The following is a 19,469-nucleotide window of genomic DNA, read 5'->3' as shown; positions in this document are numbered from 1 at the left end:
ATCTCCTTTGGTTTATTCTGGTAAAACCTGACAGCTACACATGTCTGACATTCATTGCAGTCCAGTTCCCAAAGGAGGTTTTGGGTTTTTTGACAGATGAAGGTTTACTTACTGTTGAAAGGAACAAAAAACAAAGCAAATCTGAAAAGAAAGTCTTAGTTAATGCAGGAGAAGGGCACTGGGTTTTGTTTGTTTGTTTTAGTAAAGATTATGGGTTTAGAGATAAAAACATTTCATACTGCAACAGGAGGAAAAATATTCAGACTTTTACAAATGAAAATAGGGACCTTTGTGTACTGCTAACACCCTAGTTTTTCACATAACTGATTCCTCTATGGGATCATCCATTTCACACTGTGGAATAATATTCTTCGTCTTCTCTATTCATCAGCTGAACAGTAATAATTTAGGGGTAGCCAATGCAGTACCCCTTAACCATCGTTTCTGACCATTGACCACGATGACTGACACTTGTGGCTGAGACTGATGCGAGTTCGCATTCTTTCACAATTTTGATGGCTTTAGAATAGGATTATACAAATTTATAGAGAATAAGGCTCTCAAGGGCTACATAGTAAAATTACTATTATTATTATGGAATAGGATGTCCCTATTTTCTTCAGAGGAATGTTGGAGGGTATGCACCAGAGTTTTGGGGGTGTGTGGCCTCTATATTATGAGAGAGGGGCAGGTTTTGTGTGGAAAAACAATTATGTGATTTGGAAGATATGAAGAGAGAGATGATGTGTTCTTAGAATCATAGAATTGCAGAATTGTAGACCCCAAGGCTCATCTAGCAGGAAACTCAGCTAAAGCATCCATGACAGATGGATCCATATTGATTAAGGGCAACTGAATGGTACAAGGCCTTTCTTTATGGGGGCTCTGATGTGATAGGGTTAGTGGGTTTGCTTATTTGTAGGAATGCCTGCTGTTTCTTGGGGCAGCACTCCCTACACTTGATCTTCTTATGATATCCTCACAATATTGACCTTATTGACAAACATATAATTAGAGCATAAGCAGAAGAAAGCAGCAGATAATAACAATAATGCAGTAAGAGAATTTTGGGGAGCGAAAAAAGGTCGTATTAATTTGACTCAAGCCTGCAAAACCCATTTGATTCCAGCTGCCAAGTTTGACTGGAGGGACCAGAAAAGGCCTTTAGATGCTCATAACCAGTGGAGGATTCTACTGATCTGGTCTTCTGCTGAAGCACTGCAACATTCTGGGCCTTTTTGTTTTGCTGCTCAATTTTTGCCTGCGTTCTGCACCGAAGGCAGAAGCCAAATGACAATAGCAGATGCTGGCCTGCCTCGCCTTTAATTTTGCCTCTGGAAATAGCACTTAGACTGGAGCTCCAGCTGGCACTGATTGATGTGCTGCCCGATTGGCACTCGTTCTGTACAGGCACAAGTGGCTGAGCTGTGAAACTTACAGGCTTAGATTTTATAGGAAGGCACTCAGTCACTGTAATTGTTTGTCTGTTCCCTATAATTTACAGCAGACGAAGCGGTGATAAAACACTAGCTGGTTTTAGGTGAGCATGAGTGGTTTCATACCATCTTTTGATTTCTGTTAACGTGACCTTAGCTATTCAGCTAAAAGTTACTGAAAGTTGCTTTTCTTTTCTTCCTGCTTTTGTGAGTGCAAGTGATGTTTTTCTGCAGTAAATAATCAGGTGTATAATTTACACTCTTGGTGCCATGCAAGACATGCAACAATGTTCGTAAGAACAGGAACATTGCTGCCTGAGGACAGCACACTTAAGATCTTGGAACAAGAGGTTTTATCAATATTAGCACAGAGTCACCACTTAAATTGGGAAAACCAGGTTCATAGTTCCTTCTGACTGTGAGTGCTGCATTTTCACCCTATATGTTCTAATAATACATATACAAAATGGCATGGAATTTGAAGGTTGTATCCAACACAGTCAGCGCAAGGATTCACACTTGTGCAATGAACCATTCTCTGCTTATTCTCCTCCAAATTTGTTCTAGGGGTTCCCTCAACTCTCCAGAGCAGATGTGGGGAGGGTGTGAGAGGGAATCGGAGGTCCTGTTGAACAAATAGAAATCCTTGTGCTGATGAGACAAAGTAGTAGAATACCACCCTAAATACACAATAAGAATAGTAAAATGTACTGTACCTAAGAACCCCATCATGGTGACAACAACCTGTATAGGTGTAAAATATCAATGCACAGCTGTTTTCAAGGTATTGGACTGTGAGCTTCCAGGGGGCTGCAGTATGGGGAAGAAAGTGGAGGAATCAGACAATGGCAGTGCCACTTCCCTCTTAAGCATTTTGTCAAGGAGCCAAAGGTAATTCAACCATAATGTCACAAAATAGCAAACAAGCTTTCAAGTCCTGAGAAATCTTCCATTAGGCTGGATGTTATTCCTGTAGTGTGTTTTTAGCTTGTAGACTACAGTGATACCTTGGGTTAAGTACTTAATTCCGGAACTCCGGAGTTCCGGAGGTCTGTTCTTAACCTGAAACTGTTCTTAACCTGAAGCACCACTTTAGCTAATGGGGCGTCCTGCTGTTACCGCATCACCAGAGCACGATATCTGTTCTCATCCTGAAGCAAAGTTCTTAACCCAAGATGCTATTTCTGGGTTAGCGGAGTCTGTAACCTGAAGCGTATGTAACCCGAGGTACCACCGTAATTCTGGGAAATTCAAAGCTTGCATACTATTTCGTGGCATCTTGCTTGACCAGGTATTGCCCTAATTCATATTTTATACTATCTTACCTTGGTTCTGGAATGCCTTGTGACCTGAATGTTTTGCCTCCTGAACACCGCAAACCCAGAAGTGAGTGTTCCGGTTTGCAAACGTTTTTTGGAAGCTGAATGTCCTACGCGGCTTCCACGGCTTCTGATTGAGTGCAGGAAGCTCCTGCAGCCAATTGGAAGCCACGCCTTGGTTTTCGAACATTTTCTGAAGTCGGACCGACTACCGGAACAGATTCCATTCAAGAACCAACGTATGACCATACTTATACTAATGTCATAACCTTCCAACATTTCTCCGAAGAAAATACGGATGTCCCATTCCACAAGGATAATTTTACTATTTATGCTCCACACATCTTACTGGGTTTTCCCAGCCACCCTGGTCAGCATCCAACATATATAAAAACATAATAAAATATGAAACATTAAAAAACAACTTCCCTATACAGGATTGCCTTCAAACAGCTTGGGGGTCGGATAACTCCATACCCTCCAACATTTCTCCAATGAAAATAGGGACACCCTAAGGAAAAGTGGGATATTTCGGGATCAAAACAGAAACTGGGACGGCTTCTCTAAATCAGGGATGTCCCTGGAAAATAGGGTTACCCGTAGGGTCTGTAATGTTGTCATAGAGGGCCCCCTTGAATTTTGTGTGTGTGTGTGTGTGTGTGTGTGAGAGAGAGAGAGAGAGAGAGAGAGAGAGAGAGAGCCTTGGTTTGGAGGAGAATCATAGCATTATGTTGAAGAGAATACATTGTCTCAAACCTGACTTGTAAGTCGTTTAGGGAAACGCAATGCTGGCTTTAAATGGCTGAGTTTCCTGAAGCTGCTTTTTTGTTTCACTCCACAAAAGCATTTTTATTAGAATAAGTCACCAGTTAGAAACAAAGAGGAAACTGTCACTTTGCGTTGTCATGTTCTCTATAGAAATGGATTGTATGAAGTCAGTAAGTTCAGACACCTGCTAAGAGATATGCAGTGACCTGTCAGAGCACAGAGTTGAAATGGCTAGTTCATTGGAAAAGGTATGAATGGATGTAGCTGCCTAATCCTGTGTCAGTCCGATGGGCTGCCTAGATCAATACTGAGTACTCTGACTGGTAGTTAGTTGCTCTTCAGGGTTCCAGGGAGAAGTAGTTCCTAATACACGATGTCTGAGATTTTTCTTTAAACTGAGATGCTGAAGAATGTGGATGTAGTCTACCACTGATCTACGGCCTCTCCCTCCAAGTAGCACCCCTTGCACCCCAGATGCATGACCAAAGCTGGGATCTGGAAGGAAACAATGGGCTCATTATTCCTGCCCCTGATCTATGGGGAATACCAGACAACCCAAAGCACAAAATTCCCCAGTATCGATTGGTCTCACCTAATAACCCAACCGAGCTCGCTGTCAATCCTTCCAGTTAATTAAAGGCCACAAGACCTTGAGTTGAATCTTGTAAGCTTCAGTGCATGCTGCCTCAGAGGCCCATATGTCTCCATAGCAATGACCTCACCTCTGCCTCTATCGGTGTCTGGCCTCCTGTTTCTCGTCACCCTTCATTTCCTCAGATCAATTCCAGTTCCCGCTCCTTCGATGGCCAGCTGGTAGGGACAAGGAACTTGTGTGCCTTAGATCAGCGCTTGTTAGTGAGGGAGGAGGCTTGTTTCTCTTGGCGCTGGCTACTTGAGCTTGCGTTGGAGGGGAGGAAACTGTCTCACATTGAGGTGGAACGTTTGAGAGACTGAATTTTTGTCCCCCATGTCTCAGGTGATAATGGGGAATGGGTCTATTTTGGTTTCCTGTTCAGTTTGATCCTTTCTGGTCTGAACGTTCCACCCCAAAATATACAGTGGTACCTCAGGTTACAGACGCTTCAGGTTACAGATGCTTCGGGTTACAGTTGCTTCAGGTAAACAGACTCCGCTAACCCAGAAATAGTACCTCGGGTTAAGAACTTTGCTTCAGGATGAGAACAGAAATCACATGGTGGTGGCATGGCGGCAGTAGGAGCCCCCATTAGCTAAAGTGGTACCTCAGGTTAAGAACAGTTTCAGGTTAAGAATGGACCTCCAGAACGAATTAAGTTCTTAACCTGAGGTACCACTGTACAAACTGAAACATATCTGTTCTTTGAAACTCAGTTCTCCAAATTTTATGGTGTGGTTCTCTAACCAGAAACCATGTCCAAAGATGAGCAGATTAGGGGAAAGTATATATATATATATATGAGGAAGTATATATATTAGTGAAATGAACCTACCAACATCACACTGAGGTCCAGCGCCGAGGGCCTTCTGGCGGTTCCCTCACTGTGAGATGTGAGGTTACAGGGAACCAGGCAGAGGGCCTTCTTGGTAGTGGCACCCACCCTGTGGAACTCCCTCCCATCAGATGTCAGGGAAATAAACAACTATGTGAATTTTAGAAGACATCTGAAGGCAGCCCTGTTTAAGGAAGTTTTTAATGTTTGATATTTTATTCTGTTTTTAATCTGTTGGGAGCTGCCCAGAGTGGCTGGGGAAACCCAGCTGGATGGGTGGGGTATAAACAACAACAGAGGAAATTACTTGCAAATATATATATATATGCAGGCTAGGCAAAATGTTTGCAAGGACTTAAACAAAAACAACAAACTGATGCAGAAATGCCGAGGACTCAGTTTAACATTGGCAAAATAGAAACTGAACTAGGTTTATCCACCCTGAGTCTCAGGGGGACTGTTTATAGGCATGTCACTGGATGACACATCTGCACACCCATTAAAATGTGGCACAGGAAACCGGAGTTGTCATATAGTCCATGCTTGTAAGGCAGAATGATGGCATCTGCAGAAAGAGCTATTCTTGAACACTTACATGTGGTAAGGGCAGGGATAGAAGGGTCAGGCTGAGGAGCCAGTCTCCACCATTCCTCCTCTGACAGCATCAAGCTTGGGGGGAAGGTTGTGTAAATGAAGCAAGCATTCCACCTTCCATCAAATACCCATCGGACTCATAGGGCTGAAACTTAATCCTCAATGGGGAAAAAGCCTAGCTTCGTATGGTGCATGGGAACACTAATTGCTCAGTGCACCTCTAGGAAAGAAAACTCTTTTTCAATGAGGAAAAGACTGGAAGGAAAAACAAAGCTGGAAAGAAGTGTGTTTGTGTGTGGAAAGCCTGTGCTCAGCTGGTGTTCCATTTGGGGTGTTTTATGATGCTTTCTTGCTATTTGCGATTGATATGTCGCCGCCTGTTGCTTTGCCTTCTTCCTGCCCGGGTGAGTCATCAGGCAAGCATGTTGTCTGCTTTGGTGATTGATCCCATTCTTAAGGATTGCCTTGCAGCCAAAGGAGGTCAGTGGACAGGGCTGTAAACAGTCCTATAAAATACATGGAAATTCTGAGGGTGACCTCATCTAGACGTCTGAAAGGCACTTGGAAATAAGTGAAGAAGTGACCTGCCACCGTATAGAGGCAGGTCTTTCTCGTCTTCTTCCTGACTGCTAATGCATATTGATAAAGACTGATAAAGGACTCTCCTTCCTTGGAGGTTTTTAAGCAGAGGTTAGATGGCTATCTGTCATGGATGCTTTAGCTGAGATAACTGCATTTCAGGATTAGACTATGATTCCATGACTTCATGAGTTCAGGCATAGAATCATAGAATTGTAGATTTCGAAGGGACCCTGTGAATCATCATCCAACTCCCTGTAATGCAGGAATATGCAGCTGTTGCATACAGGGATTGAACCTGCAAACTTGTTGTTATCAGCACCATGCTCTAACCGACTGAGCTATCGAGGTCATGTGCAAGACATCACTACTACAGTGGTACCTTGGTTTACGAACTTAATCCATTCTGAAAGTCCATTCTTAAACCAAAGCGTTCTTAAACCAAGGTGTGCTTTTCCACAGCAGTGGGAGACTCAATTTACAAATGGAACACACTCAACAGGAAGCAAAACATGTTCTGCTTCCAAGGCAAAGTGCACAAACCAAAACACCTACTTCAGGGTTTGCAGCATTCTTAATCCAAGTTGTTCATAAACTAAGCGATTCTTAAACCAAGGTACTCATGCTTCAAGGCAGAACTCAACTCAGGGACAGGCATGGCTGCCAGATACTCAGGTTGGCAGTAACAGGGTTGTGATGGCCTGAGCTTGCCTTCCATCCCCTAGCATTTTCCATACATGCTGAGCAGGTGCAGGCCATTTATTTGTTTGTTTAAAACATCATCTTCTTTTTTCTAACTTTGCTCTTCAGCCAGAGTGGGCTGTGAAACCTCCTTCGTGCTTGTTCTTATGCAAAGAGAAAATGAGTCAGACTGAACCGTGACCAAAGGCCAGGCGGAACAGCTCTGTCTTTCAGGCCCTGCGGAAGGATGTCAAATCTCACAGGGCCCTGGTCTCTTGTGAGAGAGCGTTCCACCAGGCCGGGGCCACGGTTGAAAAGGCCCTGGCTCTGGTTGGAAGCAGTTGGTCCTGGCGAGTATTAACCACTTTCAATTTTAACCTGAGGGTTGTCATTTGTCCAGTTTAAACTTTAACTTATTTGAATTAATTTTGGGGTGCATTTTAATCTATTGATTGCTTGTTTTATGCATATTGTATTATTTATATGATGTTAGCTGCTCTGAGCCCAGCTCCGGCCAGGGAGGGCGGGGTACAAATAAAAAAATATTATTATTATTGCCTTCTCTGTGTCAACTTTTTGATCATAAGTTCCTGAGGGCAGGGGCCTTCCTTCCTTCCTGTCTTTACTCTGTAAAGGGCAACTCACATTCAGGGTATTCCTGAATTATCCTCGAATTTAAAGAGCTATTTGACGGTGTCCTCTATATGATGGCATCCTTTATTTCAGGAGTGGTGAGCCCTTGTTGTTGCACTGTAAGTCCCATCATCATATCTGACCATAGGAGCCAATTCCTAGGGGCTTCGGGGGCTTCGGCCCCCACAATAAAACATTTGAGGGGGCCAGAGACCCCCCCTCCCAAAGTTGATAGGCATTCCCATTCAAATTGTGTGTGCATACTGCATCATATGATTATTATGTGGTGTAGGGCTTACCTGGGTCCCCACAATATTTTATTCAAGTTGGCACCCCTGTCCTGGACCGTTAGCCATACTGGTTAGGGTTGATGAGAACTGGAGTCTCTCCACCCTAAGGTGTTCAAACGCCAATCCAGTCTATGCTCTGTTGAAAGTACCAGAAAAGTGGACAAGAGGCCCTTGAGTTTGTCTGTCAATAGCACATGGACAGCAGATTGATCCAGTGCACATCACAGTTGCCCCCCCCAATAATGAGATGTATTATATTTCTATCATATTCATTATTTCTAAATGCAAATTCCTTGCAAATTTTGTCATCATTTTTGGGGGGATGAATTTCCTCTTTTCTCTCAATGTGTAATTGGCCAATCTGCTAATAATAATAATCAAGTGATAACCTTCACCCCGTAGGGAAAAGCAGGTGAATGTCAGATCCCACTAAGCAGACGTTCTAATAAATACAGCTCTGTGTTCTGGACATTTCTTGACAATGTGGCAAAAGTGCCATTTCGCCCCTCACATTTGCGGAAATGCGGTTAAGAGCAGCCTGCTGTGCAGCCTCGAGCTGAATTCATCCACCCACGGTAACTTGGTGCAATTGGTTGATGTTTCCCATATGCTAACAAAATGCCTACAGCTGTTGGGATAATAGAAGTGATTTATCAGCAGCAGCTTCCAAAGCATCCGGCTGGCCCATTTAATAATGGCTTTCCTGGTCTAAGAGATACCTGTAGCCAGCAAATCTGTCTTGGTGCCAGGGTTATTTTTTTAAAAAATAAATAAATAATATTTGGATAACTTTTGTGTTGAGCAAAGGCTCTTTGCAAAGACAGAGAAAAAGGACAGGAAGAAAGATGGACCCTATTGACAAAGAGCACATAGGGATTGTGGGAAAATGATAGTGTCACAATGGCAAGATAGGGATAGTCAATTCATAGAATCATCTAACCTGTTTCTTACATGGCTACTCATTAAAACCTCAGGAAATAAATTGGGATCCCTGGAAATAGATGGTGTTGTTATTCACAACTTCCACTGTGGAGGCTGATTTTTTTAGGGAAACTGGGGGAATGCCACACCGATCACTGTGGTCCACTTTCCTTCCTTCCTTCCCTCTTCTTTGCAACCTGTTCAGGAGGTAGCACTGCCTGTCAGCTTTCTGCTTCTTAGTCTCCGTGGTTTTCATTGATTTTCCATTGTTCATTAAATAACTCTGCTTGGTCCATTTTCACCGTTATTCAGAAATTAGCCTTTGCTCTAGGGAAAAACAGCTTAATGTTTTCATACGTGCTTAGCTGGGAGGAAGCAGAAAGAGCAATCAGGAGACACAATTCCAAAACGTAAAAAAAGTTGCAGCTGTTGAAAGGATATAACAGTATTAAAATCAGATCAGAGTCTCTGTCACACGTTCTCTAGCAATTAGCAACCAGGCAGAATGCACCTAAATTCTCTGACATCCATAGTAGAAGTACTCTTATTTCAAATGTAGATGGTTCCTGGCCACTACAAACAAGCTTGCTATGTGTAGGGTAACATATACAGTATGCTAGTAGTGGCAATGTTATGGACAATGGTATAGATTACTTTTTGGAACCCCATACAGTTCTGACTGCCAGGACTGAGCTATACAGCTGCAAATAAAATGCCTTAAGTATGTTTTAAGGGCAATATACAATGTGAAACTAGATGGCGATAGTGAGCCTTATGGAAAATTCAATGTATTTTTTTAAACACTTCTTTAAAAAGTTCATTTTCAAAGCAGTTTTTATGTTTCTAGCTTGCACCCCAATGAGATTTCATTTTTAAAATGATTTGGGAGAATTTTTCAGTTTTAAGTTCTGAAAAATTGTGGTTCTAGAGATTGATATGTTTTTATTTATTCTTGGGTTGTCTTGGTTTGTTTGTTTTTTTTGCAGTTTGTATTTTAATATGCCTTTGTTGCAAAGTTTAAAATTCTGACTGCAAGAGGCAAATGAGTGTTAACATACAACAATTCAGCTCCCGCAGGTAGTATGCTCTGAAAACCTCCAGAATGAACCTTTGTCTCCAGAATGGGCCCCAATAGATGATTACCATTAATGTGCTGCTAATATTAGAGGCAACAGGTTTATGAATTTTGATTTCTGGGAATCACAAGCAGCGGAGAGCACTTTTTGGACTCCCAGCCTTGTGAGCTTCCCAAAGGCATCTGATTGGCCACTGTGAGAATACGATACTTGACTAGTTTCCATTTAGAGGCCTGAGTAATTACTTTATTTTTAATGTAAATCTTTTGTTCCCCTTTTTCTTCTCAGATGTGCTGTGTCCCAGTGTCCACGTAGAAGGAGACAGGTTCAAGCACACCAATGGAGAGACTGATGATATTCCAGGTAATGGGATGCTATCTGCAATTTGCTTGGGGTTGGGAATCTTAGTTTCCATCTCCAGTTGGCCATTGAGAAGTAACCAAATACACTATAGAGCCAGTTAAGGGAGACCAGATCCTCAGGTGGAACATTTGAAGAATTTCAAGAGAAGCTAAAAGCGTTTCAACAGGAGAAGTAACATAGTGGAAGAAGTTAGTCTGTGAATAACAAGTACACAGAAAATAGAGTCTTCTGGGCCACATTACACTTGGGGCATAGGTGGCGCTGTGGTCTAACTTCTTGGGCTTGCCGATCAGCAGGTCGGGAGTTTGAATCCCTGTGATGGAGTGAGCTCCCATTGCTCTGTCCCAGCTCCTGCCAACCTAGCAGTTTGAAAGCATGCCAGTGCAAGTAGATAAATAGGTACCACTGCAGCGGGAAGGTAAATGGCGTTTCCATGAGCTCTGGTTTCTGTTCTGTTGCATCAGAAGCGGTTTAGTCATGCTGGTCACATGACCTGGAAAGCTGTCTGTGGATAAATGCTGACACCTTCAGCCTGAAAGTGAGATGAGCGCTGCAACCCCATAGTCATCTTTGACTGGACTTAACCATTCAGGGGTCCTTTACCTTTTTACACTTTTTATTATTATTTATTTTAAAGAAATATTTATTAAGATTTTACAAAAACAAATATACAAAAACACATAATAATAAAAAATAAAAAATAAGTAAAACATACAGAAAAAAACAAGAAAAATTTAAAACAATTATTTTTCATAACTTAAAACTCATTTGCTTGTTTCTTTGAGTTCCTCACACCTCCCCTTCTTGTATTCCCATTTAAATAATCAAATCAGCAAATCCTTACCCTCTTTCATTTATCTTATCTCTATAACTTAACATTTTATAACTCAGTATTTTCATCCATTATCAATTCATTTTTGCATATTCTTATTAACTTTGTTGCCAGTACCACTTATTTCCAATCCAACACCATTTTAGTTATTTTTTTATCTATCTATACTCTTCTTCCATATTCTTAAAGCATTACAGCTGGAAACCACTTAATTTACCTTTTTACACTTGGCCATGACTGCATGGTTCTGTCCTTGAGGACAGGGTCTCCCAACCCAAATTACTAACATGGGACCCTATTTTGGAGCTTTATCCCTTTGTCTCTCAATCTAGATTGGGGACTGTGAATTTACATCTGCATTGCAATTTATTTATTTTTTTAATAAATCCACTTGATACCCCTAGGTCCTTTTTTCAAATGCAAATTTCAGATGTGGGCTTCCTATTCCAGAACATAACCATTGTTGGAACTAATATTTAAAGACCCCTCTCCCCATGCACTTTGAATCCTTTGTTGTCAGATGACTGAATGCACATAGTTATGCATCAGTTATGGGGAACCCGTGTGTCTCCAGACTATATTTCCCATCATCCTTGGCAATTGGCCAGGAGGCTGATGGGAGTTTGAGTTCAACAACATATGGAAGGCCATAGGTTCCCTATCTCTGCTGTACAGGGGGGAAATACATTTAAAGGTCACAAAACAAAACAAAAAATACAAACTTACTCATTCAAAAGGATGTCAAGTGAGGGGGAAAAAACTGTGGGGGTGTGCATTTGGTCCACACCTGATAGTATGTGGCTCCCATTGGCTTGACCCTTACTATCGAATAATTAGCAAGGGTACATCAAAGACAAGGAACTTGATGTGTTAGGGTTTGTAGGAAAAGACCTGCCAAGGAAGCTGAAAAATATCTATGTACGCAACAACGGCGGCAAGAGTCTTAATAGCACAAGGATGGAAGAATGAGGAAATCCTGACTAAAGAACTATGGCAAGAGAAACTGATGGGTTATGCAGAATTGGCAAAATTGACACATAAACTACGAGACAAGACAAGGATAACTGTGATTTTAAAGATGAATGGGAACCTTTTACAAAGTACTTAAAGAAACAACAAAGTGAATTGGACTCCTTGGCAGGCTTTGAATAAACACTCACAAACTTTTTATTGACAATAACCAGTCAGACAAATTAAGGATCTATACAGTCTTGTAACTTGCAGAATAGCATTTGTAGATAAACCAGAGATTGGAGCTGAGGGAAGTCAGTGGGGGAGGGGAGGGTGGAACATGATGCACACAGACGTCCTTAGAACATGGAACTCCCCATCTCTTAGAGTTCCAGGGTCAATGGGCACATAAACATGTAGGTTTATTGCCTCACACACCCATGCCTATGTGTGGATAATGAAGAAGACATTTATAATCCAGATCAGGGTCAGAGGAATGGTCCTGTGCCCTTTTACTCATCTGCATGCAAAAGGTGTGCAGGGGCTATTTTCTGCCAAGAAATGTTCACAATTCGGGCATAAGGACCATACCTCAGTGATGGAGCAACTACTTTTCATGCAGAAGATCCAAAGTTCAATTCTTCACAGGTAGTGATGGGCAGGATCTCTGAAGAAGAAGAAGAAGAAGAGTTTGGATTTGATATCCCGCCTTTCACTCCCTTTAAGGAGTCTCAAAGCGGCTAACATTCTCCTTTCCCTTCCTCCCCCACAACAAACACTCTGTGAGGTGAGTGGGGCTGAGAGACTTCAGAGAAGTGTGACTGGCCCAAGGTCACCCAGCAGCTGCATGTGGAGGAGCGGAGACGCGAACCCTGTTCCCCAGATTACGAGACTACCGCTCTTAACCACTACACCACACTGGCTCTAATACCCTGTGAACCAGTGTGGACAACACTGAGCTAGGTGGAACAATGCCCTGCTTGGTATAAAATGTCTTCATATACTCCTGTCCTGTGTGTAGGGATTATTTGTGCTAGGCATTCACACAACCATTCTAGTTTTGCTATGTTAGTGTAGCATCCGTAGTCAGTTTTCTCAGAGGGTTTTCTTTTCTGACATACAGTGTTACCTCGGGTTACAGACACCTCAGGTTACAGACTCCGCTAACCCAGAAATAGTACCTCGGGTTAAAAACTTTGCTTCAGGATGAGAACAGAACTACCCCCAAACTTCACACTGGCTCCTTCAAAGGGGGTCACAATCCCACTCAGAACAGGGAACTTGCCAATTTCCAAAACATGGGGAACCTCTCCCCACCCAAAGAGCCCCATTGTCCTCCAATTCAAACACAGTTGATCAGCCATTATCCAGACCACAACTGCATCAAGATACTGGTTCAAAGTTTTCACAGTCTTTCCCAATTCATATGTTATGGAAAAGGAGAGCTGTGTGCCAACATCATCACAGTGCTGACACCTTGCTCCAAAACTCCTAATGACCACATCCAATGGCTTCATATAGATATTAAATACAGTGGTACCTCGGGTTACAGATGCTTCAGGTTACAGGCGCTTCAGGTTACAGACTCTGCTAACCCAGAAATAGTACCTTGCATTAAGAACTTTGCTTCAGGATGAGAACAGAAATTGCGCAGCAGTGAGGCAGTGGCAGCAGGAGACCCCATTAGCTAAAGTGGTGCTTCAGGTTAAGAACAGTTTCAGGTTAAGAACGGATCTCTGGAACAAATTAAGTTCTTAACCCGAGGTACCACTGTATTTGGTAAAAGCATTGATAGATTTTAGCCTACAATTAAAACTGAGGATTCATTTTGCTCTTGAGAAATTAGAGGGATTTCTCAAGAGACGTTGCACTTCTGTGCTTCAAAGTATTTTTAAGAACCAAGAAATGGTGTGTGTGTGTGTGTGTGTGTGTGTGTGTGTGTGTGTGTGTGTGTTTCACCAAGAGTCTAGTGGGCAGACAATGATTGGTTTACCAATATTTGGCTTTGGCTTAGTCTCAAAGGGCAGTCCCGTAGAGAGCAGTTGCAATTTTAGGGATGGTGGTTGCGCAGCAAAGTAAATAAGTTTGTGATTTTTACTGGAGCAGGAGGTTCTGACCTCTCCTCTCGCCGCCTGCGTTTTCTGCAAAGCAGAGGAAGAATAATGAAGTTAAAGTGGAGGCAAATGGAGACACATTGTTCTCTGAAGTTTCTTTTATTAGTATTTTTTATTGCGGGCGCATAACTACAGGAGCCCACAAATAGAGAGAGAGACACAAAGAGACAGAGAGAGAGAGGAAAACCAGAACAAGGAGTCTGAGTCAGTGTTAATGACAAAGCATTATGCAGCAACCTCCAGGCAAAGTTAACATACTCCTCATGTCTCTGATCCGATGCACAGAAACACCACTAGGGATTTAACAAGCATAGTAATAGCGAGTCGTGACTCAGGCTGAAATCCTGGCTGCAGGTCAATGCCGGGACTAGGGGAAATGGGATGGAAAATAGCTCCTGTGAATTGGTGGGTTTTGCTGTTTTGTCTTGTTATTTTCCATGCAGCATTTATTACTGATGCTCATTTTAAGCAGAAAGTTCCATAGAATGGCAGAGGCTCCAGAGAGAGGAGTGCTTGGGGGGGGGGGTTGCATAGGGATTGTCTTTTACCCGAGTTCTGGGGTGACTCACTCAATGGGGTTAGAATTTTTGTTTTATTTCTTAAATATAACTTGTTTTGGAAATCTGTGGGGGGTCCCCCCTTTCTTCTTCCTCTGATATATCAGAAGCAGGCATGTGCAGAAGCCCTCTGGGAAATCTTACTCTAATCAACAGCTATCGTTTTGCCTCCCTTGAAATTTGTAAGATAGGGCCAAGGCTGTCTTAAGCATATGTGGCGCTGGGGTGCAAAGATCTGCCCGACGCCCCCCCCGGTTGCCCAGTCCCAGGTGGGCAGGAGGGCGGAGCTGGCCGGCTGCCTCAGCATCTTGCTGGCTCGGTTTTCCCCCAACTCGCGGCACAGAGCTGCCTGCAGCAGAAGACCACTCTGTGGTGCTCCAATGGACGGGTGGGCTCTTTCCCAGACTCAACTCTCAGGCCCCGAACTCACGGCCTGGCACCCCTGAGAGCCCGGCGCCCGGGTGCCCCGCACCCCTAGCACCTATGGGTAAGATGGCCCTGGATAGGGCATCTCAGGATGAACACCCCACTATTTCACTGGCAAGCTATATACACCCCACTCATTCACACAGGGATTGCCTGAGGATTGGAGCCTATGAGTGGAATCTAAGAGTTAGTCCGTTGATTTCAGTATGGCGTATTCAGGTACCAGTCTATGTTTATAATCAAAACTGCTTAATCCATCTGGAATTTGCTCTCTTAGGCCTCTGTAGGACAAGCCATTCCTCCATACATAGATTGCTGGGGCCAGCAGAGTGGAGAGTAGCTGTCAGACATCTATGGGAGGGCCAATGGGACCTGACAACTGTTGTTTAAACTGGCTTTAAGGTTTAGCATACCCTCCAACATTTCTCCAATGAAAATAGGATGTCTTATTCTATTATTATTATTATTATTATTATTATTATTATTATTATTATTATTATTCCCCAGCCACTCTAGGCAGCTGGCAACATATATGAAAACATAAAAAAACATCAAATATTAAAAACTTTCCCTATACAGGGCTGCCTTCAGCTGTCTTCTAAAGTTTGGATCATTCCTTATCTTCTTGCCTTGGGGGTCGCATAACTCCATATATTTATCTGATGAAAATAGGGATGTCCTAAGGAAAAGCAGGGCATTACAGGATCAAATCAGAAACTGGGACGGCTTCCATAAATCTAGGACTGTCCCTGGAAAATAGGGACACTTGGAGGTTTTGGCAGTATAGGACGATGCAGTGCAGGGTTGGAGATGAATATGGTTTGGGGAGAGAACCAGGCTAGGAAGAATTCCATGGGGCGTACAGAAAGGTCCAGAGGGCTACATTTGTCTCACATTCCTGAGGTCTCCCGCCCCTGAGATATGCTGTCCCCAGATCTTCAGCTTAAAGTAGTGTAGGTCTGCTTTGAAGACTGAGGGCTTTCTTTCCCACCCGACAGATGAACAAGAAAACAATCCATCTGCCTGGGCCTCTGTGCTTATTTATAGCTTGTTGTGGGATGGCCAGGGGCCTTGCACCCAGTGCTGCAGGGCCAGTGTGTAAAACCTAATAGCCTACAATTATAGCCAGGGATGGCTGTGACTGCTTGTTGGTGCCTCTTTCTGCTGGCCTGTGGTCAGCAGAGGAGCAGATTGGATTCCTAAGATGCCAGTGACTCACCAGCTAATTATAACGTTCTCCAAGGGGCTGTGTGTGTTTTACGCTGGCAGAGAGGAGCCAGTGGCCCGCTGATCCTCAAAGGAGAGAGGCACATTAAACCAGCACCGTGCTGCAGCAGACATCAGCTGCCCTGATGGTTGTTCGCCCGCCTCGGAACCACACTAATTCTGCCCTTCCTTTGCACTCTCTGCACTGGGAAGCCCTCAATATTGAAGTCTCGTTAGCTAATCTCCCTTGCAAGGCTGATAATCTGCTCATGCATAGCTGCAGGCCTTTGGAATGGATCCTTGGCTGCAAAGAACACATGTTCAGGAAGAGATATTTCCTGTGAAGCTGCACACATGAAAAAAAGGATGACATCCCCGGCCGGTTAACCTGTGTGCAAGGCCCTTTGTTAATCGATAGTTTGAGATCCCCTCCAGCCAGCCCAATTATACACTGTTTGATGTGTACTCTCTCTCTCTCTCTCTCTCTCTCTCTCTCTCTCTCTCTCTCTCTCTGTGTGTGTGTGTGTGTGTGTGTGTTGTTAGAGAGAGGGTCTTAGGGATGCTTGAATAGCTCCCTGACTCAGAACTCAAAATGGCTAGGGTACTTCTCCAGCAGCTTAAATTTGGTACACATAAATACTGCACCCACTGTTTGTTGCATTGCATTTTGGATTGCCTTTATTGCATTTATATCCTCCTTTCCCCCCAGGGAGCTAAAGGTGCCCTGCATGGTTCTCCTCCATCTCATTTAACCACTACAATGACCCTGTGAAGTAGTTTAGGCCAAGAGACAGTGATTGGCCAAAGCTTACCCAGTGAGTTTCATGGCTGAGTGGGGATTTGAACCATGGTTTTGCAGGCCAGGGCATATCGTGGTAGGGGGCTGCTGGGGCAATGGACCCAGGCACATTTTTCTGGGGGGTGCTCCTTTGCAAGGCTGGGATGATCCCAGCTCCGCAAAGGTGGCTTGAAGCTGGTTGTGCTGCGCCCGGGGGTTAACCAGAGCAATGCGGTCCAGGTCCGGTCCCGAATCCAAGGATTCCACGAGGAGTCAGTCCAACAGGGCCAAGGCAGGAAACCAGGCTAGGTCAGGCACAGGGTCTCAGACAGGTTCCAGCAAGCAGCAATGTTGCTCCTACAAACTGGGGTGGGGTCCGACAGCCTTTTATCTCTGACGGGGTAACGGCCGGTCCTGATCCCCCAGTGACTCACCTCCCTGTCTCACCCAAAGGACAGCGCTCCTCCTGCGAGTACTCAGGTCTCTCCTTCTCTCAGACTAGCAGCTCAGGAGATGTCGGTGGGTTACTAGACCCAGAGGTCACCTCAGCTTCTCCTGACCCAACTGGTAGTAGAGCAGCTGCACGTGATTGCCCAGCAGAGGGCAACAAGGTTATCCCCACATCTGGAGCCAGGGCAGGCTCAGGCCCCTGACTCGGCTCAGCTGGTGCTTGTTGCAGGGGAACCTGTGCAGACTGGGGCTCTTCAGAATCAGGCCCCAGACTCGGTTCAGATGCCGCCTGTGGCAGAAGATCCAGTGCGGACTGAGATTCCTCCGGTTCCGAGTCTGAGCCCAAGTCCCAGGCCATCACACTGGTGTCACATAAGCGGCAAGAGCTGGGCTGATGCAACAGGCTTCCATTCTTCCACTCACTCTTGTCTCTGGCCTGGTCAACTTTTGCCTCTGGCCCTGCACACCTTTGGCATGTGGCTGCTGGATGGTTGCCCATACTAGGATGTGGTCCTCAGGATGAAAATGACACACACACACACACACACACACACACACACACACACACAAACACTTTACCCAATCAGTACTTCTTCTTTTTTTGCAAGCTGAGAAACTTTTGATCCAATCACCCTTTATCATTTTCTCATGAAATCCTCCATCTTTCCTTCTACACCTGGAGGAGCGAGAACGCGTAAATACAACCTGTTGATATACGCTCTCATAGAGTTTCTACAGTGAAGCCAAGCTATTATTTTATATTAGGGCCAGTTGGGAGCTCTTAGAGTCAGGGTAAGTAATATATTGGCTGCACTTTATTAGAGCAGTTGGGGGCCAGTGGCAATATGTCAGAGAATTCTCCCATTAAAGTTGTTCCCTGGGTCTTTCAAGGGGTGAAGCTGTAGGGCAAGGGATGGTAATAAATGCCTTATTTCATCTGCTGATTGAAAATGGAGCAAAGCAACAACAAGAAGAAAAAACTCTCAGAAACAAAGAAAATACCTGCAGGGCAATTACCGTAACCTGTAATATAAATGCAATTACAAGCTTGGCGAACTGCCAGAATGCACCTTCCCACTGTGCCAAACACAGTATTGATTTTGGTTCTCTACAAAGTAGTGGCCTTAGAAGGGAGCTTAAAGTTTAGTATAGGGTGCACCATCTGTGTCAGATATGGACTTGTTTACATGTGCAGTTATCCTAGGATAACAACCTCAGAACTCACTTTGATGGACTCCAACAGTTCAAGGAGAGAAGCAATAGATGAGAAAACAACCCCTGGTGAGATCAGGGGTACTTTGCTCACCTCCGTTTCATGCTGCTGTAAGTTATTTTGTAAGGCTGTTGGCTCTTGTGCGGTAAGTTCACTGTTCCTCTGTAGTTCAGTACCACTGAAAGCTGGTGTTCCCCCACCTACAGATAATTTTTTTATCTGTGTCAATAGCATCATTACTGTTATTCTGTGTTTGTGTGTGCACTTAAAAAACAAACAAACAAAGACTGAATAAGGAAATAAATGGAAATGCTCACAATTATAAAGTTCTTATTGTTGTTCTCACACAGCCCTCTTATAGAAACAGGACTTAAAGTTTTGTGAGGCTCTCCTTCCACAAAGACACACGATGAAATTCAAAATAGTGTCCCCTGTGTATCACCTTTAGGAAGTGGAGAAAAACTATCTGACTTGCTTGTCCTCACCTCAGCTTGTCCCCACCTGTTTCCCATCTTTGTATCTTTCCTTTTTGACAGGTTTTGACCTGATGGGATTATTCAGTGTGAGGGAGATATTTGGAATGAAGGACAACGGAATCCACAGCTCTTATGTTCGGCTCGGCAGCTTCCCCATTGTCCAGAAAACAGAGTAAGATCTTTTCCTCAGTAAATAGAAGCCTAGACCAAAAGATGTGGACAAACCAGAGCACAAACCTGAACACCCACATAATCCAAGGAGACAATTAGGAATCTTTAAAGCATTTGCTACAAACAGCTGGGCCAACAGTAAATCTATAAGTAAAATCATAATATA

At 43.8% G+C, this 19,469-nt stretch overlaps 1 protein-coding gene across 1 annotated transcript in view; it reads left to right on the top strand.

Annotated features, from left to right (window-relative positions):
* Positions 1 to 19,469, top strand: part of COL22A1 (collagen type XXII alpha 1 chain) — a 171,261-nt gene that overhangs the window by 43,308 nt on the left and 108,484 nt on the right. The window contains exons 4-5 of the mRNA XM_083621829.1: positions 10,055 to 10,129; positions 19,193 to 19,304. Coding sequence (XP_083477955.1) covers positions 10,055 to 10,129; positions 19,193 to 19,304 — 187 coding nt within the window. The remainder of the gene's footprint in view (positions 1 to 10,054; positions 10,130 to 19,192; positions 19,305 to 19,469) is intronic.

This window comes from Podarcis filfolensis (genome assembly GCF_964270895.1).
Source record: "Podarcis filfolensis genome assembly, chromosome: 7".
Classification (NCBI taxonomy): domain Eukaryota; kingdom Metazoa; phylum Chordata; class Lepidosauria; order Squamata; family Lacertidae; genus Podarcis; species Podarcis filfolensis.
Note: the sequence above shows the minus strand (reverse complement) of the source record. Positions and strands in the feature narration are given on the sequence as shown.